Source organism: Phyllostomus hastatus, unplaced genomic scaffold, assembly GCF_019186645.2.
Source record: "Phyllostomus hastatus isolate PE091 unplaced genomic scaffold, TTU_PhHast_1.1 phas_contig_549, whole genome shotgun sequence".
Classification (NCBI taxonomy): domain Eukaryota; kingdom Metazoa; phylum Chordata; class Mammalia; order Chiroptera; family Phyllostomidae; genus Phyllostomus; species Phyllostomus hastatus.
In genome coordinates, this window is record NW_025333907.1 from 584,018 (window position 1) to 602,857 (window position 18,840).

The window sequence follows — 18,840 nt, forward strand, 5'->3', positions numbered from 1 at the left end:
AGTGGGTACCAGCCCGTCCAGGATCTGCGGGCTGTCAACAAAGCAGCCATCACCCTCCACCAGTCGTCCCGAACTTGTACACCCTCCTGAGCTAGCTTCCCCCAGCAGCAATGTGGTTTACCTGACTTGATCTGGAGGATGCCTTCTCCTGCATTCCTCTGGCACCTTCCAGCTAACCCATTTTTGCCTTTGAATGGAAAGATCTGCGCACACAGCGGTCAAGACTCAGTTAACCTAGACTGCCCCAGGGGTTTAAGAACTCCCTAACCTTACTTGGGGAAGCCCTAGCAGGAGGCCTGAAGCCCCTCGCTAAGGGGGGCCAGACCTGACAATTCTGCAGTACATAGATGACCTCTTCCTGGTAGCTCCATCCCAGGAACAGTACTGGGAGGGAACGCACATGCTGCTGAAGCGCCTGGCTGAATTAAGGAAAGAACACCAGAAGCACATCCTGAACACACTCCTACTCTTCACATCGAGTTGCAGAGGGCACTCGCTGTGTATCTGAAGTGCCTCCACAGCCATCCTTGCAGTCCTGTCATGGCCCTTCATGGTGCTCCATTGGGTTCACCTGCCCCCGCAGCCTACGAGCTCCCTTGGGGTTCCGGTGTGTCGCCCAGCACAGCGCTCAGCATCCAGGCTTGTCGGAAGTACTCACGGTATTATCAGGGGCGTGGATGGAAAATGGAACCTTAGCTAAATTCTACCAGGAAACTGGACTGCCCTGGACAGACTTGCTGCCACTAGCATTGCCTAGGTTGCAGGAGTCACCCCATGGATCCACTACAGCTGGGCCAAAACAGCAGCAGATCCCGAGGGCCAGAGGACTAGGCCTGCACCTAGAATACCCACGCTAAGGCACTGGAGGACGCCAGCCAGTAAAGAAAACACCAAGGAATGGATCATTGTTCCACAGGGTACCTGACTTTAATTGGCACCTTCGCAGGAGCATTGGGAATTGGACTAGTGACTGTGACCCCTGCAGAATGGAATCCTGCGAAGCAGATTACCCTAGGAATACTTTATCTCTGTTTGGTCTCTGCATTTAGGTTTATTGTATGCTTCACTTAACAAATTTGGCCCCTGTCTCAGCCCCAGCCTGCAAATGTAGTACCCCCGGGGCATAGGATTATGCCCAGAGGTAGAATGGTCTCTTACTATCTCCCAGAGTCAGCTTTCAGCTCCTCCACTGACATGCCATCGGGTTGCACTCAGCTACAGCAATCCCTCTGCACTTGGGGAGGGAAGGTATACCGGACTGGAGTGATATCCAGGACCATAGGATACCAGACCCAGAGGTGTCAGGCATATGGGACCCTGCATCCTCCAGACCTTGGTCCAACACCTGGGGCCACAGTGACTCATAGGGCAGCCGCCAAAGTGATAGCCCTCCAGTGATACCAACACCAGTATCAGCAGTTGCAACCCTCCCGAGGACCTCAGCCATATAGCCAGGTATATAGTAATGCTAAAGGGATAAAAACACCTTATAGCATCAAAGGGGGGAATGTGACAGGGCATAGCTGAGCAGTAGCTATTCTTAGGTAGAAGCTAACCAGCAGCCGTTCCCAGCCAGCAGCCATTTCCCAGATAAGCAGTTACTCAAGGTCTTACACTAATCCCCGTTTTAGAAGCTGCACTCCTTCCCTCCTCCTTCTGCCTGTGTAACAAGCATATAAAGGAAACTCCAGCTTGAGCTCATTGCTCAGAATTTGGGATTCCCCTCTGAGCCCACACGTGTAATAAAGGATTGTGCTCCACCATCTCTCCCACGTGTGAGTTATTTTCCGCAACAATACCAGCATTTTTAAGCCTGGAAAAGAAAGTTTGGAGGCAAAGCCCATGGAAGTTCAGGCTTCTCCCCAAGCAGGTCCACAAGGTGGCATTCACTTCCTCATTGTGAGTGGGCTTGCCTGGCATCCTGTTAGGCCTCCAGCCCTGTTGTTAGAGAGCTCTGCCCAGACTCTTCACCCAGAATGCCCCCTTTCCTCTTCCAGCTCCATTTTGTAAATATTGAAGAAAGTGAGAGTCCAGAAGGAAGGTCACATTGTGTGGCATAGATCTTAGCTAAAATTTTATCATTAGAGGGTCACCAAAATATTAATTTTGTAGCAAAATCTTACAAATATTAGGGATAATTACGTGGATAATTAAGAGGAATGACTAAGGAAAGTCTATAACCAGGGAGACAGGTGGAATGGAAGCCAGGGCAAGCCACTATGCTAGCCCCTCCCCTATATTCCTCAGCTCTTCACCGGCCTGGTGCTTTTCCAGCCCGCCCCCGCCCCCGCCCCCGCCCCCGCCCGGCTGTTGTGGTCCGAGCGCTAGGCTGCGGTTCTGCCCCGCCCATCCACGGATAGAGTTAGGAGCATGCGCAGTCTCTTACAGATGGCGGCGACCAACTGGAGAAACAAAGGTCCCTCCTTCGTTAGTAGGTTGGGTTTTTCCGGTTGACACTTTTCCAAGTCGTCATTCCTAAGCCGGGAAAGGCTGAGGATCGTTACAGACGTTGAAATCCCTGCCAGAGACTACGGCGGGGTAGTCTACGGCGGTGAGTCCAGGGACCCTGTGAGACCCGTAGGCATTCCGCCTCAGTTTGTGCCCGTGTCCCAGCTTCGCGGCTCAAGGCTGGTTGCACCCAGACTTGGGGATCTGCGGTCCGCCACACCTGAGACCTCCTCCTCCCCGTTAAATAAGAGGCCCGAATTCCAGGAAGAGCACACTTTCAATGAGCTGGCACTTAGGTGTGGAAATCACGATGTCCGGAGGCGAAGGGGTGGGCGGAAAACTGCGGGATGAGGCTGTGAGGGAATCCGGAGGCAGAATGGGAGAGACAGGCACTGGAGCGGGGAAAATGTCTGTGAGGGACTGTAAGACGGGAATGCGTCGAAGGAGTGAAAGTGTAAACGGGGACAGTAGCCGGAGGAGGAAGACAGGGTAGAAATGCCGAGGAGACGGACTAGCCCCAGAGACTAGGGGAGCTGACTGGGAGAGGGGCCTTTGAGCCGACATGGGGACAGTAAAGGGGTAGACGCTTCAGGCGGAGGGAGTGGTTCTGAAGAGAAGAGTCGACTGGGAGAGAGCAGGGACCGAAAGAGGGTTTGGGGAGACCGATCAGAGGGAGAAACAGCACTGAAGTCAGCCAGCTGTGGGGGTGACAGGGAAGACAAGGGCCGGAGAGGGGCACAGGCATGGCGGGGGTGGGGTGACGGAGATGAATGTGGAGATGGGAACAATCAGAAAGATCTGGGAGAAAGAGCAAGATGAAGTAGGTTTCACTTGTTTCACAGAACAGGTGTAGGGACAGAAATAGAGAAAAGAAGCGGAAAAGCAGGGGGAAGGGAACACAGGAAAGGACGAAAGTGCAGAGAAGGAGGGAAGAGACAGAAGCAGATCCAGGCACAGAAATACAGCGTAGCAGGACCAAAGTGAACCTGGATGTGGATGATTAAATTGTGAGACGTCAGCTTATGGTTTTATAATCTGTTAATATTTAACGTTTCCTGAATTGTTTCCTTTAAGTACATTTGACTTAGAATTACAAATCTCCAATTTATAAGAATTGTGAAGTTTATACTGAATTGCTTGCATGTGCAGCCCTTATTCACTCGGAGGTCCGAGAGTTGTCTGCCAGTCATGGCTCCCTTTTCCTGTTCTGGAATGGCAACAGGGAGATAACCTGGGACGTGAAGTAACTGAGTCTGTTACCACATGATGCTTTTTCCAGGAGTGTTAAAACCATTGGTTCTTTTTCTCTCTCTCTCTGTCTCCATTGTATTTGGGTTTTTCCTTTCAACTCTTACATTGAATCTATTTTTATTTACTTTTAGAGAGAGGGGAAGGAGGAGGAAAGAGAGAGAGAAATATCAGTGTGGTAGAGAAACATCCATAGGTTGCCTCTGGCATTCCCCCAACAGGGGATCTGGCTTGCAACGCAGGCCCGTGTCCTGACTGGGAATTCAGCCTTTGACCTTTTGGTTCCCAGGCAGGCACTCAGTCTACTGAGCCACACCAGCCAGAGCTTAATTAATTAATTAATTAATTAATCTTTTTAAAGGATTATTTATTTATTTTTAGAGAGAGGGGAAAGGAGGGTGAAAGGGAGAGAAACATCAGTGCATGGTTGCCTCTCACTTGCCCCCAACTGGGGACCTGGCCTGCAACCCAGGCACGTGCCCTGGGTGGGAATGGAACCAGCGACCTGATAGTTTTTTTTACAGGCCAATGCTCAATCCACTGAGCCACACTGTTACAGAACAAACAAGGGGGGGGCCTGGGACGATATACTATTATTGGAAAAAAAAGCTCCCAGGTCCGTTATGTCTGCCGCCAGAGGAAAGACATCTCTCAATGCCAGAGATTTGTGAAAAGGAAAGGAAATGTTTATTTAATGCTATACAAACTTAAAGTAGTGACCTAATGTCTTTATCAAAAATCCTAAAGTCCCTTAAAACACCCACAAACAGACACAGTCCTTCCTTCCTTCCCTCTTTGACCAGTCCAGAGTACTGTATCTCAGGAAAGGAAATAGAAGTCCATGGCTCAGGCAGCCCTCTGGTTATTCCCAGTTAGTACTCCATCTCGACTGGGAGACCTCCCTGGGTTCCTGGCACCCTCAGCTGAGTCGCCGGGATCTCTGCTAAAACCAGGTGGTGGTTCCCCCTTCTAAAACTGCGGGGGTCCCCACTCTGGCAAAGGCACGTGGTCCTCTCTCCCAGGGCCATGGGAGTCCCCACTCAGCCAAAACCTTGTGCTTCTCCCCCCCAACAAAGCTGTGGGAAGGGGGAGTTTCCACTCTGCCAAAGCCACGTGGTTCTCTCCACAAAGCTGTGGGAAGGGGGAGACCCCACTCTTGGCTGCACCCTGTAACAACACCAGCCAAGGCTGAATTTATTTTTCAAAAACATATAGAGAGAAACATTAGTTTGTTGAATATCTCTTCTGTAAATGTCATTAACTTTTAAAGTAAGCATTGTTGATCTCTTTTTATTTAAGATTTTATTTATTTTTCTTTTCAATGGAGGGAGAAGGAGACAGAGAAACATTGATGTCTGAGAGCAACGTCAATCATTTTCCTTTGCAAGCCCTCAGGTGGGGATCCAGATGCAACCCAGGCACAAGCCATGACCAGAAATTGAACCAGTGACCTTTCACTTTGCAGGAGGATGCTAAATCCACTGAGCCATGCCAGTCAGAGCAAAACTTTGATCTTAGAAGTCATTACATTAAAAAATACTTCTAGCTTTGGCTAGTGTGGCTTAGTGGATTGAGTGCTGGCCCGTTAACTGAAAAGTCGCTGTTTCTGTTCCCAGTTCTATTGCCTGGGTAGCTGGCCAGGTTGGGGTAGTGGCCAGGTTGCTTCTTGGGGGCTTGTGAGAGGCAACTGAATCTCTTGCACATTTATGTTTCTCTTCCTCTCTCCCTCCCTTCCCCTCTCTACAAATGTAAATAAATTAAAATAATTCCAGATAGTTTTCCTTTTGAACATACTGTGTATAATTTAAATTCTGAGCCCTGCATCCTTTCTACTCTTTATCATATCAGGCTGCTTCATTGTGTACTTGTTAAAGATGCCTCTAATCTTACTATAGTCAGAGTGTAGCTTCAACTTTCGACTGATACTCAGCAGCTTTTTCCTTCCCTTTATGTTATTCATTGAATTAGTGACTATGAGCCACAAAGGAGCTGTTCTCTCAAGTTCTTCTTGTCCATTTTCTGAAAATACTGAAAGATGGGCTGGATTGATCTGAAACATTGTTTCCGGAAAACCCATCTATTTGTTGTGTTGATGAACATATTTTCAATCAAATATTTTTTTAAAGTTTTCAGCATCATATCTTGCATTTATCATTTTATATTCTAAAATAAGTCTTTGTAATCTCCTACAAAATAAAAAAATTTTCCTTGGGAGCCTGTTATTTTAGAAGTTTCTGCCCCAAGTGCTAACAGTACCCAGAGGTCTGAGATGTGCTAGGTCTGTTATCTCTGGACCAGCACTACAGAAAACAGCTCTTGGGGAGCAATGCGGGCACCAGGAGGGAAGTAGATAAATAGGATATTTCATCAGCGTCACTGCAGATCTACAGAATAATAACTAAGAGTGGGGCCCTTATTCCTTAGGGGTCTGCATGCATATTTAAGCTAAAGTGTTTCCCTTCAGGTTACTGTTACAATACCTGAGAAGTCTGAGAAATTACATCAGTTGTGTCATCCTCGATAGAGTTGGACAATTGCTCTGGGTGGAACATCATTGTTTATTGAGGTGCTCCAGGTCATGCTAAGGTGATCCCAAGAATTTGCAGGAGTGCTTTGGGGTACATTTTAAAAGAATCCTCATTCAGCCCTGTCTGGTGTAGGTCAGTGGATTGAGTGCCAGTGTGCCAACCAAAGAGTCGCCAGATTGATTCCCAGTGGGGGCACATGCCTGGGTTCCAGGCTAAGTTCCCTGTTGGGGCATGCAGGAGGCAACCACACATTGATATTTCTCTCTCTCTCTCCTTCCTTTCCCCCTCTTTCTAAAATAAATAAATAAATAAAGTATTTTTAAAAAATCCTCATTCATGGATATGGTTGTTGATTATAGAGACAGAGGAAAAGAGAGTGAGAGAAACATCGATGTGAAAGAGAAGTATGGATAAGCTGCCTTCCACTTGTGCACTGAGGGGTATAGAACCCTTACCCTGACCAGGAATCAAAGGCATAGTTTTGGTGTATGGGGTGATGCTACAAAAACTGAGTCACTCACCTGGGTCATATGTTTTTTTAATAAGAATAATTTTATTTAAAGATACTCTGTTCAGAAGAAGTGTAAACAATAGACAGACTCAAAAGAAGATCCCTTGGGCTCTGGCTGGTGTGGCCAGTGGATTGAGCGCCAGCCTGTGAAACCAAAGGGTTGCTGGTTCCATTCCCAGTCAGGGTGAGTGCCCTGGTTGCAGTCCAGTTCCCCAGTAGGGTGCATGAGAGGCAGCCACACACTGATGTTTCTTTCACTCTCTTTCTCCCTCCTGTCCCCTGTCTCTAAAAATGAATAAATAAAATCTTAAAAAAAATGAAAGAAATGCATACTGAAATCGCCAGGGACATAATGACAGTATGTTATCAAGTAATTTAGGAAAAAGTTTCTTTACTGTTCTTTACTCTATCAGCAAGATTGTGTTAAAATAAAAACATCTGGAAAAAAAAGAGCCCTGGCTGGTGTGGCTCAGTGGGTTGAGTGCTGGCTTGGGAATCAAAGAGTTGCAGATTCGATTCCCAGTCAGGGCACACTCTGGGTCAAGAGCCAGATCCCCAGTTGGGGGCGCGCAAGAGGCAACCACACATTGGATGTCTCTCTCTCTCTCTCTTTCTCTCTCTCTTTCTGAAATAAATCTTTAAAAAAAGAAGGGCCCTTGGATCTTAGCAGAAAGATAGGACAAAGGTTATAGATTGAAGGGCAAAGGAAAGGTATGGCAGCATGCCTTTGTAAAACTGGGAGCACACTTTGCTCAGGAGAGGCAACAGAGTGCTCTCCTGGGTTTGCAGTTGAGGAGAGCAGTGCTCGTTCTTATTGCTGTATGAATTTGTGGACATCTGTGGGGGAAAAGAGCACCTGAAAAGAAGAAAGAAAAAACTGCTAGTATGGAGTTCATGTAGGAGCTTACTGTTCCTGACTATCCTGTACAAGGGTAGGGGACCTTTCCAGCATTTTCATTTCCTTCTGCTTGTGAGTGTGCTGGAAGCAGATTAAAGGGCTGTGTGGAAACCTTTGAATTCACATTCTCAAAATGCAGACCTGACTCCAGCATATCATTGCCTGAGAAAACGACCTGGAGCAGGAGCAGGACAACATGGCTGCTTATCAGGTAAATGATGTGTACTGTGTCAGAAGCTATGTTTGCTTTTCTTCCTAACATCAGTGGATTTAGAACCTGTAACATTTATTTCTCTACTTCTGATGTTCTTATCTACCGAGGTTGTTTTTGTCTGCTTATTTTTTTTTCCTTATGATTGTCAAGGTTGGTAACTTATACACTTGTTCCCTTTGTCCCAGAGCCTTCTATGTTTTATGTATATCCAGGCTCCCCAACGCCATGAAGAATTCCTGCTTTTAATTAATGACTTTCAGGTACTAAAAACATCCCCTTTCTCACAGATCCACCTGGGAAGCCACTCATATACAGTAGCCTTTTCTGATGGGTGTCAGATGCTCAGGTATTAATGAAGAAGGGAAATGTAGGTTTTAGGTTTATGTGGCTGCAGCATCAGCTCTGTAGACAACTGTAAGAAATGGTCATTTTACTGGTCAGGATAGCTCAGAACGTTCTGACAAAGAAGACTTGATAGAAGACACTCACTAATTTGGTGCAAAAGTCTTGCTATTTAAATGCACTACAATATTTGTGTTCAATACATGGGATGTACATGTGCATTGACATTTACAAAAATTAATGTTTATTTATGAACACTATCATAGTGATTTATTTACTTTTTAATTTTTTTTGGAAAGACTTTATTCATTTTTAGAGAGGGGATGGAAGGGAGAAAGAGATGGGGAGAAACAATCTATGTGTGGTTGCCTCTCATGTGCCCCCTACTGGGGACCTGGTCTATAAGCCAGGCATGTGCCCTGTCTGGGAATTGAACTGGTGATCCTTTGGTTCACAGGCTGGCACTCAATCCACTGAGCCACACCAGCCAGAGCACTTTTTAAATGTTTTTCAAGGTTTGTAAAAAAATATTTTAGAGAGAGGTGAAGGGAGGGAGAAAAAAAGGAAGAGGAACACCCATATCTGGCCCATAATCCTACCCTGTTCACTCAAGGGGAATTGAACCAGCCACATTTGGGATTGCAGGCTAGTGTTCAATCCACTGAGCCACACCAGCCACAGCAATGATTTCTTATGTTTTGTTTGTTTTTTTTTCTGTAATGTCACAGCATGGATGATCTGTTTTTGTGTGTGCTTCAGTCACCTGATATTAATTTGGCTTTAGTGGTCTCTTTACTATATAGTTAATAGCTTCCCTTCATCATTAAGAAGGGTCTAACAGGGAATTACTGAGAGATTTGAGAAAAGCCATCATATTGCATGTGGAGACAACCCTCTCTCAGTTTTTGTTTGCTTTGGAAAATGAAGGCCCTTTGTTCATTTCCTAGAAATCATTGGCTTTTGATAGGAAGGATTGAATCAATCAGGCCTTTCACCTGTAAATTTTCATTCTATTCCATGCTCATGTCACAGATATGCACATTATAACTTTCTGTATTTTTAAGAAAGTTTACAAGACTCATATTAATGTATGTTGCATTTTGTTAAATTTCTACAATATGCCCTGGCTGGTGTAGCTCAGAGGATTTAGCATGGGCTGCGAACCAAAGGGTTGCTGGTTCCATTCCCAGTTGGGGCATATACCTGCTTTGTGGGCCAGGTCCCCAGTGTGGGGCACAAAAGAGGCAACCACATGTTGATATGTCTCTCCCTCTCATCTTCCTTTCCTTTCCCTCTCTCTAAAAATAAAAAAATAAAATCGTGAAAAAATTTCTATAATACAACTGTCCCCTTACGATACACAAAAATTTTAAAGGTAATAAGAGACTCATAAACACTAGCTTTCATTTAGTTTTTATCATTACGTGCATTACTCCTTTTTTTAAAGGTAACAAACAAAAAGACTTATGAGAATCTTAAGTCTTTAAGATTCTCAAAACAATTTTAGAGAATTGCAAAACAATTTTAATTTCATTGTCATGAAAATTGTGCTTTGTGTAACTTTTTTACTTCTACCTAGTTTCCATATGTATGTCTCTGTGTGAGTAAATGTTAACAATTGACATATTTATATTTAGTCTTCTTACTCTTAAAATGTTTCTGTTCTTCTCAGTTACAGCAACTGCAGTGAACATCCATGAAGTCTCTTTATATGTCTTTGCCTGTTTATTTTTTTTTTTTTGAAAAATGTTTAGATAAAGTTTGGAGTAAAGCTTAAGATGTATGTTTTATGTGTTTCAGAAAATACTCTTACAGGAAGAATAATCTTGTTCTAAGATTACCTTCACTAAATTTTCAAATAATATGTGGCTGATATTTTTATTATTCCTTCGGAACTGTAAATTTTATAAAAGTCCGTCAACTCAAAGTCATGTATGAATTATTTTCTATGTCTTCCTCAAGCTATTCTACAAGTATTCTACAAGCTATTCTAAAGTATGGCTTGTGGACCAGAGACTTTGGTCTCACTAGGGAAAAGTGAGGTTGTTAAAGATGTGGAAACACAGGCCCCATCCCAGAACTTCTGAATCAGAATCTGCATTTTTACAAAACTGCAGTTCTTTGTTGGGTGAGGTAAACCTGAAGAAGTACTTATACTTTGAACTCACCATGTCTTTTCCTTCTGAGAAATGTACACAATTGATCATAAATGATAGAAGCACCACACTCAACAATCCATATGCCTATATCTATCCCTTCATTTTAAAGATTTCATTTATTCTTTTTTTAGAGAGAAAGGAAGGGAGGAAAAAAGAGGGAGAAAAATATGGATATGTGAGAGGAACATCCATCAGTTGCCTTTCACATGCTCCCAGCCAGGGACCTGGCCCTCCATCTAGTCATGTACCATTGCCAAGAATCGAACCAGCAAACTTTTGGTTCATAGGCTGGCACTCAGTCCACTGAGCCACCCCAGCTGGTGCTATCCCTTCATTTTTAAAGGTTATTTTTTTGAAAAGTAAAGTCTCTGCAGTGGATTGGTAGACATGTGTCAGTCTCATTTATCTGTGTTAGAAAATACATTAGAGAATATCACTGGGTCAAAATGATCTTACTAGATAATTCAGCATACTCTAGGTTAAAACCACTTCTAACACTTTTCAAGCTGGGTTACATGATTAACACTTGGTGGCCCCTTGGTAAATGTGTCTTTATTTTTCAGGGACTGTTTACCTTTAGGGATGTGTCAGTAGATTTCTCCCAAGAGGAGTGGGAATGCCTGGACCCAGCTCAGCGAAAATTGTACATGGATGTGATGTTGGAGAACTACAGGAACCTGTTCTCCCTGGGTAAGGATAACTTCCTTTCAGAGACCTTCCACCTGCAGGGTTTCCTTCTCTTTATTAATTTAAGGTCTTTTGGGGACTTTTGCTTTGTATGGCAGCCTTTCAGATTCTTGCATTCAAGGGAGAAATTGAAGTTGTTTATTATTTTACCAATCTTACCTGAGTACTAACTGGATTGTAAATGGGAGAATCTCCATCAAAACTAATGTTTCTTTTATAAACAGGTTGTGTTGTCCCTCAGCCAGTCCTGTTCACTATTGTGGAAGAAATTAAGGAACTCTGGGATGTGTGCAGAAAAAAGTCAATATCCACCCACCCAGGTAGGTGGGAATAGGGAAGCAGATGACACAGGTGAGAGGCCCAAATGTCACGGAGGAAGGCAGACTTTAAGGTGTGATTTCGGAAGTTGTGCTTCAATGGAAAGGACTTTGGACTTTGAAAAGCCCAGGTTTATTTCTGTTGCTGTCATAGAGGGCCAGCTGTTTTCCATCATGTCCCTTGCTCCCATATTATCTTGGGATTCTGGTTCTACTCTAGTGACCTATGTCATCCTATTAGGACTTGGGGCCAGAGTCCTCCCCTTTGACTGTGAGGGCCACCATGGTCTGGCTCCTTTTCTATTGTTTTGGGGACCTGGGAAAATCTGTGCATGTTGCTGAAAAATTGTAAGTTAAGCGTTATTTTTTAAGTTTTGTTTTTGTCTCATAAACGGAGTATAGGAAGGAAGTGATTGAAATCCTGGTATTTGTCGCAGAAATCCCAGGAACCCTGGGGACAGGTGTCATGTTTTCTGGTTTATAGTTTCTAACCCCATGGAGGCTTCAAAGAAGATTCTATAATCTTGAGATTCAATGAGTTCATTGCAACACAATGCATCTCCCCCAAATGAGACAATCTGATTTTCTGTTTCACTTCGCAATGTTGTTTTGCTTTGTATGAACTAACATATGAAATTTCCAGTTTGTATTCTCCAATTTCTGTTAGAATAGATTAATGTATCTCCTTACTGTATAGAGTTCTTCAATAAATCACTGCTATAGGTGGCCTTAGAACATTGACTACCATGTAGGAAAGTCCTTTGTTTTTTTTTCTAATACATTTTAATTTAATTTTTTCCACATTTTTTTATTGTTGTTCAAGGAAAGTCTTTACTGTTGACCTGATTTGTTCATTACACTGTCATTTTATCATTCTCTCTTGTTCAGTCCATTGCTGCCTGAGACTGTGCCTTGTTGTGTTTTCACTTTCTGATTAGACCTTGGTCAGATTTCTGCTTTTTTTTAAAGAAGTGCTGATAGAACAAGCTCGCATATACTCATTTGGCAAGAAGTGAGTTACAGAATTATTAGGCACTTTATATTTAGGAAAATGTTCAGTGGGGCTTTGGTGCTCCCTGAGTCTGCCTCATGAATTTGTCGCATGTAGAAGTGGTAGTGTTGTAATCGGACATGGTCCTAAGCTGTTCACTGGGTGTACTGGCTCTGGATCTTCTCTTCAGATGTGAGGTCAGCCACCACCTAGGAACTGCTCAGTTCCACCCAGCACCAGTTACAGAGTGATGTGCAGATGGTTCCTACTTGTGTTGGATTTGGAGGCCGAGATATGATTCAAAGCCAGCTGCAGCTAGAGCTGTCTGTGTGGCCACTGAGTGAGAGGTATGGGGAAGGTAGAGGCCAGATGCAGTTTGTTTCTGAGATTAAGGAGAGCCTGAAGCATGAGGCAAGAGAAGCCATTTGTATGGGAAAGCCACTTGACATATCTTGGGTAGGATGTCAATGTGACTGGTGCAAGGTTTTATGGAGTCACTAGGACAGGGCTACAGTGTTAGCCAGGTAGATGGAGAGTCAGATATGGCATTGGTTGGTAGCTCTATGGTGGGAAGGGCTCAGCAAGGGAATAATTGTCTCTGCTGGGGCTGCTGTGTGGAAGAAAGCTGCTCCTCCTGTCTTTGCCCTGAGGCCAGACAATTCAGTTTCTCCTGTTATGCCTTTCAAGCATCTGTCCTAAAGCCGGTGTTCAGAGCGAGGGCGTCCCAGTAAGTCTGTGTGCATGTCCTTTAAGAGAATGACCTGGACTTTAGCACCCCTCAGTCTCACTCAGCCACACCTCCCACTGGTGTTCCAGCATGTTTCCTCTTTTATGATTAGTTCTCCTAATTTAGTTGATGGCATTTTTGGTTTTCATTTATATGTTACGAATGTGAATGACAGTTCTCCAATCAGTACACTTAACATCGAGGGACTTAATTTACATATGAAATTAGCCACATGTCAGTTGCCATTAACATTATGTGCATGTTTGTGTGTTTTTTACCCTGCAGCTCATGGTTGAACCTTGTTTCTTTCTGAATGCTGTTAATGGTCAATGGTTGATTGATCCTGTGAGTTTTGGAAATAGTCTTACTTACATCTCTTCATAGCTGAATTTGTCTTCTGTTTATGTGAGGGGGGAAAAAACTTTTCTCATTTGATATAATTTTTATAAAGTTTTATAACTCTCTCTTTTAGATATTATATTTTATTGTATATTTTGATAAAAACCATCCTGACCTATATGGCTCAGTTGGTTGGGCATCATCCTGCAAACTCAAATATTCCTGGTTCTGTTCCTAGTCAGGGCATGTACATGCCTGGATTTCAGATTCTGTGCTTAGTTAGAGCATGTACAAGAAAGGCAGCCAGTATTTGTTTCTCTCACACACTGATGTTTCTCTCCCTCTCTTTCTCACTCTCTTACCCTCCCTCTAAACATACAAATACATGAAGTATTTTAAAAATCCTATATGAGGAAAAAAAATCTACCATCTTAACCATGTGTAACTCTATAGTCCAGTTGTATTAAGTATATTTTGTTTGTTGTGCATGTGACCATTGGAAATTTCCATCTTGCAGACAAGTCTCAGTGTCCATTAAACATCCACTTCCTCATTTGCCTGAAAACCAGTGCCCAGGTGACTACCTTTTTCTTTTCTATGATGTTGACTTCTAAGACATTCACTTAAGTGGAATCCTGTAGTGTCTGTCTTTTGTGACTTGTGTGCGTCACTTAAAAAAGTCCTCAGTGTTTGTCTTTATGGTATTGGGTGTAACGTCTTTTTCTGTTTCTTGGCAGAGCAGTACTTTATGTATATAGTAAATTTTTTGATCTATTTATTTATGCATAAACATGGGGTTGTGTCCCCCTATATAGGCTTTTGTGAGTAATACTACAATGGACACAGATGTGTACATGTCTCTTACAAATCCACGTTTCAATACTTTTTTTTTTTAAGATTTTATTTATTTATTTTTAGGGAGGGAAGGGAGGGAGGGAGAGAGAGAGAGAGAGAGAGGGAGAGAGAGAGAGAAACATCAATGTGCGGTTGCTGGGGGTTATAGCCTGCAACCCAGGAATGTACCCTGACTAGGAATCGAACCTGGGACACTTTGGTTCCCAGCCCGCGCTCAATCCACTGAGCTACACCAGCCAGGGCTGAATACTTTTTGATAAATTCCTTGAGTAGAAGAGCTGAATGACAAAACAATTGTATTTTAATTTTTGGCAAACCCTTTCTTGTTTTTCATAATGTTTGTATCAATTTATCTTTTATTCAACCATGTCTAGTGTCTAGTTTTTTCACATTTTTGGAAACACTTGGTAGTGTTTGTTTCTTTTAATATGGTCATTTTTATTGCTGTGAAGAGATATAGTCTGTATGTGTTTCAGTGGCGGATGCAAACTTTTCTTTCTTGGATGGGCATAAAGAACTGTAGGAAAGATGCATAAACCTAAGTACAGGTACTTCAGAGAAGAAGGTCTGTGAATGACTTTTTAATTTTTATTTGTGTATTTATTTAAAAGATTTTATTTATTTATTTTTAGAGAGAGGGGAAGGGAGGGAGAAAGAGAGGGAGAGAAATATCAGTGTGTGGTTGCCTCTCACATAACCCCCACTGGGGACTTGACCTGCAACCAAAGCATGTGCCCTGACTGGGAATCAAGCCAGTGACCCTTGGGTTTGCAGCCTGTACTCAGTCCACTGAGCTTCACCAGCCAGGGCTAAATGACTTTTTTAAAGAGCAGTTTTAGGTTCACTGCAAAATTATTCAGAAATAAATTAGTATTCTTGCACTCTCTCTGCTTCTACATGCATACCCTCCTCCCTCACCAATGTCCCCCAACATAGTGGTACATTTGTGATATATACAAACCTACATATGCAAATCATCGTTAACTAAAGTTTTAGTTTCCTGTGGGATTCACTGCTGGGTTGTACATTCTGTGGGTTTAGAAAATATATGAGGCATATATCCACCATTGTAAGTCATAGACATTTGTGTCTCAGCCCTAAATATTCTCTCTGCTCTATTTATCTCTATGTCTCCTAAACTCTTGTAGCCATTGATCTTTTTATTGTTCCTCTTATTTTGTTTTTTCTAGAATGTCATATAGTTGTTCTTTTATAATCTGTAATATTTTCAAATTAGACTTTTGTATTTTTAATTTCATTTATTGATTTTTTTTGAGAGACAAAAGGAGAGAGAAACATCAAGTTGTTGTTCCACTTATTTATGCATTCATTTGTACAATCTTGTATATTCCCTGATTAGGGATGGATACACAACCTTGGTGTATCTGGATGATGCTCTAACCAACTGAGCACCTCATCAGGCAGATTGCATTTTTTCCTCTTAATTCTATGTATTTAGGTTTCTTTCATTTCTTTTGATGGCTTGATATATTATTTCTTTATAGGGCTGAATAATGTTTCACTGTATGTGTAGGATTTTTTTCAAGATTTTATTTATTTATTTTTAGAGAGGGTAGAAGGGAGGGAAAAGAGAAGTAGAGAAACATCAAATTGAGAGACAAACATTGATGGGTTGCCTCTTGCATGCCTCGAGCAGGGGCCTGGCCTGCAACCTTGGCATGTGCCCTGACTGAGAGTTGAACTGGCAACTTTTTCTTTCCAACATAATTGGTGTATATTTTTATTTATTTTATTTTTAAAATATATTTTATTAATTATCCTTTTACAGTTGTCCCATTTCCCCCCCTTTATTCCCCTCCACCCTGCACACCCTCTCCCACCCACATTCCCACACTTTGGGTCATGTCCATGTGTCATAAGTTCTTTAGCTTCTACATTTCTCATACTATTCTTGCCCTCCCCCTGTCTATTTTCTACCTACCATCTATGCTACTTATTCTCTTTACCTTTTTTCCCTCTCTCCTCCTCCCACTTCCCTGTTGCTAACCCTGCATGTGATCTCCATTTCTGTGGTTCTGTTCGTGTTCTAGTTGTTTGCTTAGTTGGCTTTTGTTTTTGTTTTAGGTGTGGTTGTTAATAATTGTGAGTTAGTTGTCATTTTTATATACATGTTTTTTATCTTCTTTTTCTTAGGTAAGTCCCTTTACCACTTCATAAAATAAGGGCTTGTTGATGATGAACTCCTTTAACTTGACCTTATCTGGGAAGCACTTCATCTGCCCTTCCATTCTAAATGAAAGCTTTGCTGGATAGAACAATGTTGGGTATAGGTCCTTGCCTTTCATGACTTGAAATACTTCTTTCCAGCCCCTTCTTGCCTGCAAGGTCTCTTTTGATAAATCAGCTGACAGTCTGATGGAAACTTCTTTGTAGGTTACTGTCTCCTTATCTCTTGCTGCTTTTAGGATTCTCTCTTTCATTTTTTATCTTGGGTAATGTAATTATGATGTGCCTTGGTGTATTCCTCCTTGGGTCCAACTTCTTTGGGACTCTCTGAGCTTCCTGGACTTCCTGGAAGTCTATTTCCTTTGCCAGATTGGGGAAGTTCTCCTTTACTATTTGTTCAAATAACCTTTCCACTTGTTGCTCTTCCTCTTCCCCTTTTGGTACCCTTGTAATTTGGATATTGGAATGTTTCAAGATGTCCTGGAGGTTCCTAAGCTTCTCATTTTTTTTGAATTCTTATTTCTTCATTCTTTCTGTTTGGTTGTTTCTTTCTTCCTTCTGTTCCACTCTATTGATTTGAGTCCCAGTTTTCTTCCTATCTCTATTGGTTCCCTGTGCATTTTCCTTCATTTCACTTAGCATAGCCTTCATTTTTTCATCTAATTTGCAACCAATTTTTGTTTATTTTTTAAAGCTTTTATTTATTTTTAGAGAGAGGGGAAAGGAAGGAGAAAGAGAGGGAGAGAAACATCAATATGTGGTTGCCTCTCACATGCCCTCTACTGGGGACCTAGCCTGCACCCCAGGTGTGTGCCCTGACTCGGAATCCAACCAGTGACCCTTTGGTTCACAGACTGGCACTCAATCCATTGAGCTACACCAGCCATGGGTTGGCCTGGCAACTTTTTGTTTCATAGCATTGTGGTTAATCCACTGAGTCATACCAGCTAGGGCTGTTAAGGATTTAAAAAAATATATTTTATTGTATATTTTACTGTTGGCCCAATTTTTCCCCTTTGCCCCTCTCTACCCTGTCCACTCCTTTATTTTTAATTTTGTGAGAATCCTCAAGCTCTCTTCCCAAGGGGCAGTGCTATTTTACATTTTCACCAGCAATGAAAGAGAGTTAGGGTTGTGCCATATCCATAGCAGCATTTACTGTTGTCAGTGTTCTGGATTCCCTTCCTAGTAGGGGTTTAGTGTTGCTTGAATGTGCTGTTTGTATAACTTTCTTGTTTTGATGTGCATTTCCTCAGTGATAGAAGGTGTAGAGTTTCCTTGCAGATACTAATTTTTAATCTATGTATTTATTTTTAGTGTGCTTTCTGTTAAGCTCTTTGTCCCTTTTTAGTCATTCGTTTTTTTGTCACTGTTGAGTTTGAAAACTTCTTTCTATGTCTTGTACAATAATATGTACATACTGTCTTTTACAAATAGTTTTCCCCATCTTGTGCCTTCTGTTTTTTCTCATGATGAGGATCACTTTTTGTTTGTTGTTTGTATTTTTCCCTAATGATTGAGACATGAAAATTTAAATCGTAACACTTTGGGTTAAAAAACAAAGTTAGTAAAGAATTTGCCTTGAGAAAGTGTGAAGTGCATAAAATTAAGTTTGCTTTATATTCAATAACATGGATATTATATTTGTAGTTTTTAAAACAAAATTTAAATAAGCACATAATGAGTCATAGTTTTAAGGAGAAGCTTATATTAAGCTTATATTGAGATATAATTTTTTCGATATCATATGTCAACTAAAATTAAATCTATTTATTGTAGAGTTTCAGTACCATTATGCCAATTGTTCTTTTTTTCATATATAATGTTCCAGTGGATATAGTGGTGTATACTACATTTTGAATATGTCTTCTCATATGCTTTAGATAAATCCCCAGAAATGGGATTGCTGTGTTATATGGTACTTGTTGGTATAATTTTGAGGAACCTCCATTTTGTTTTCTGTAGTGCTGCACCAGTTTGTTTATAATCTCATTGACCGTACATGGGGGTTCTCATTTTTCTACATCATTACCAATTCTTGTTAATTTGGTTTTAAAGATTGCATATATTTATTCTTAGAGACAGAGGAAGGGAAGGAGAAAGAGAGGAAGAAAAACTTGATGTGTGAGAGATACATCCATTGGAGGCCCCTAATACGCCTCCAACTGGAGACCAGGCCTGTAACACAGGCATGTGCCCTGACTGGAAATCGATCCTGTGACCTTTTGGTTTGCAGGCAGGCTTTCAGTCCACTGTACCACACCAGCCAGGCCTGTTAATTTATTGATAATTGCCATCCTGATACATATGTGCTGCTATTTCACTGTGGTTTCAATTTGCATATCTGTGCTAATGAATGATGTTGAACATCTTTCATAAGTCTATTGGC

At 42.1% G+C, this 18,840-nt stretch overlaps 1 protein-coding gene across 1 annotated transcript in view; it reads left to right on the forward strand.

Annotated features, from left to right (window-relative positions):
* Window positions 1-7,915: 7,915 nt before the first annotated feature.
* The window catches only part of LOC123824202 (zinc finger protein 420-like), a 69,636-nt gene continuing 58,711 nt past the window's right edge, over window positions 7,916-18,840 (forward strand). The window contains 3 exon segments of the mRNA XM_045847326.1: window positions 7,916-8,107; window positions 10,912-11,038; window positions 11,260-11,355. Of these exon segments, the coding sequence (XP_045703282.1) occupies window positions 8,048-8,107; window positions 10,912-11,038; window positions 11,260-11,355 (283 nt within the window). The 5' untranslated portion in view covers window positions 7,916-8,047.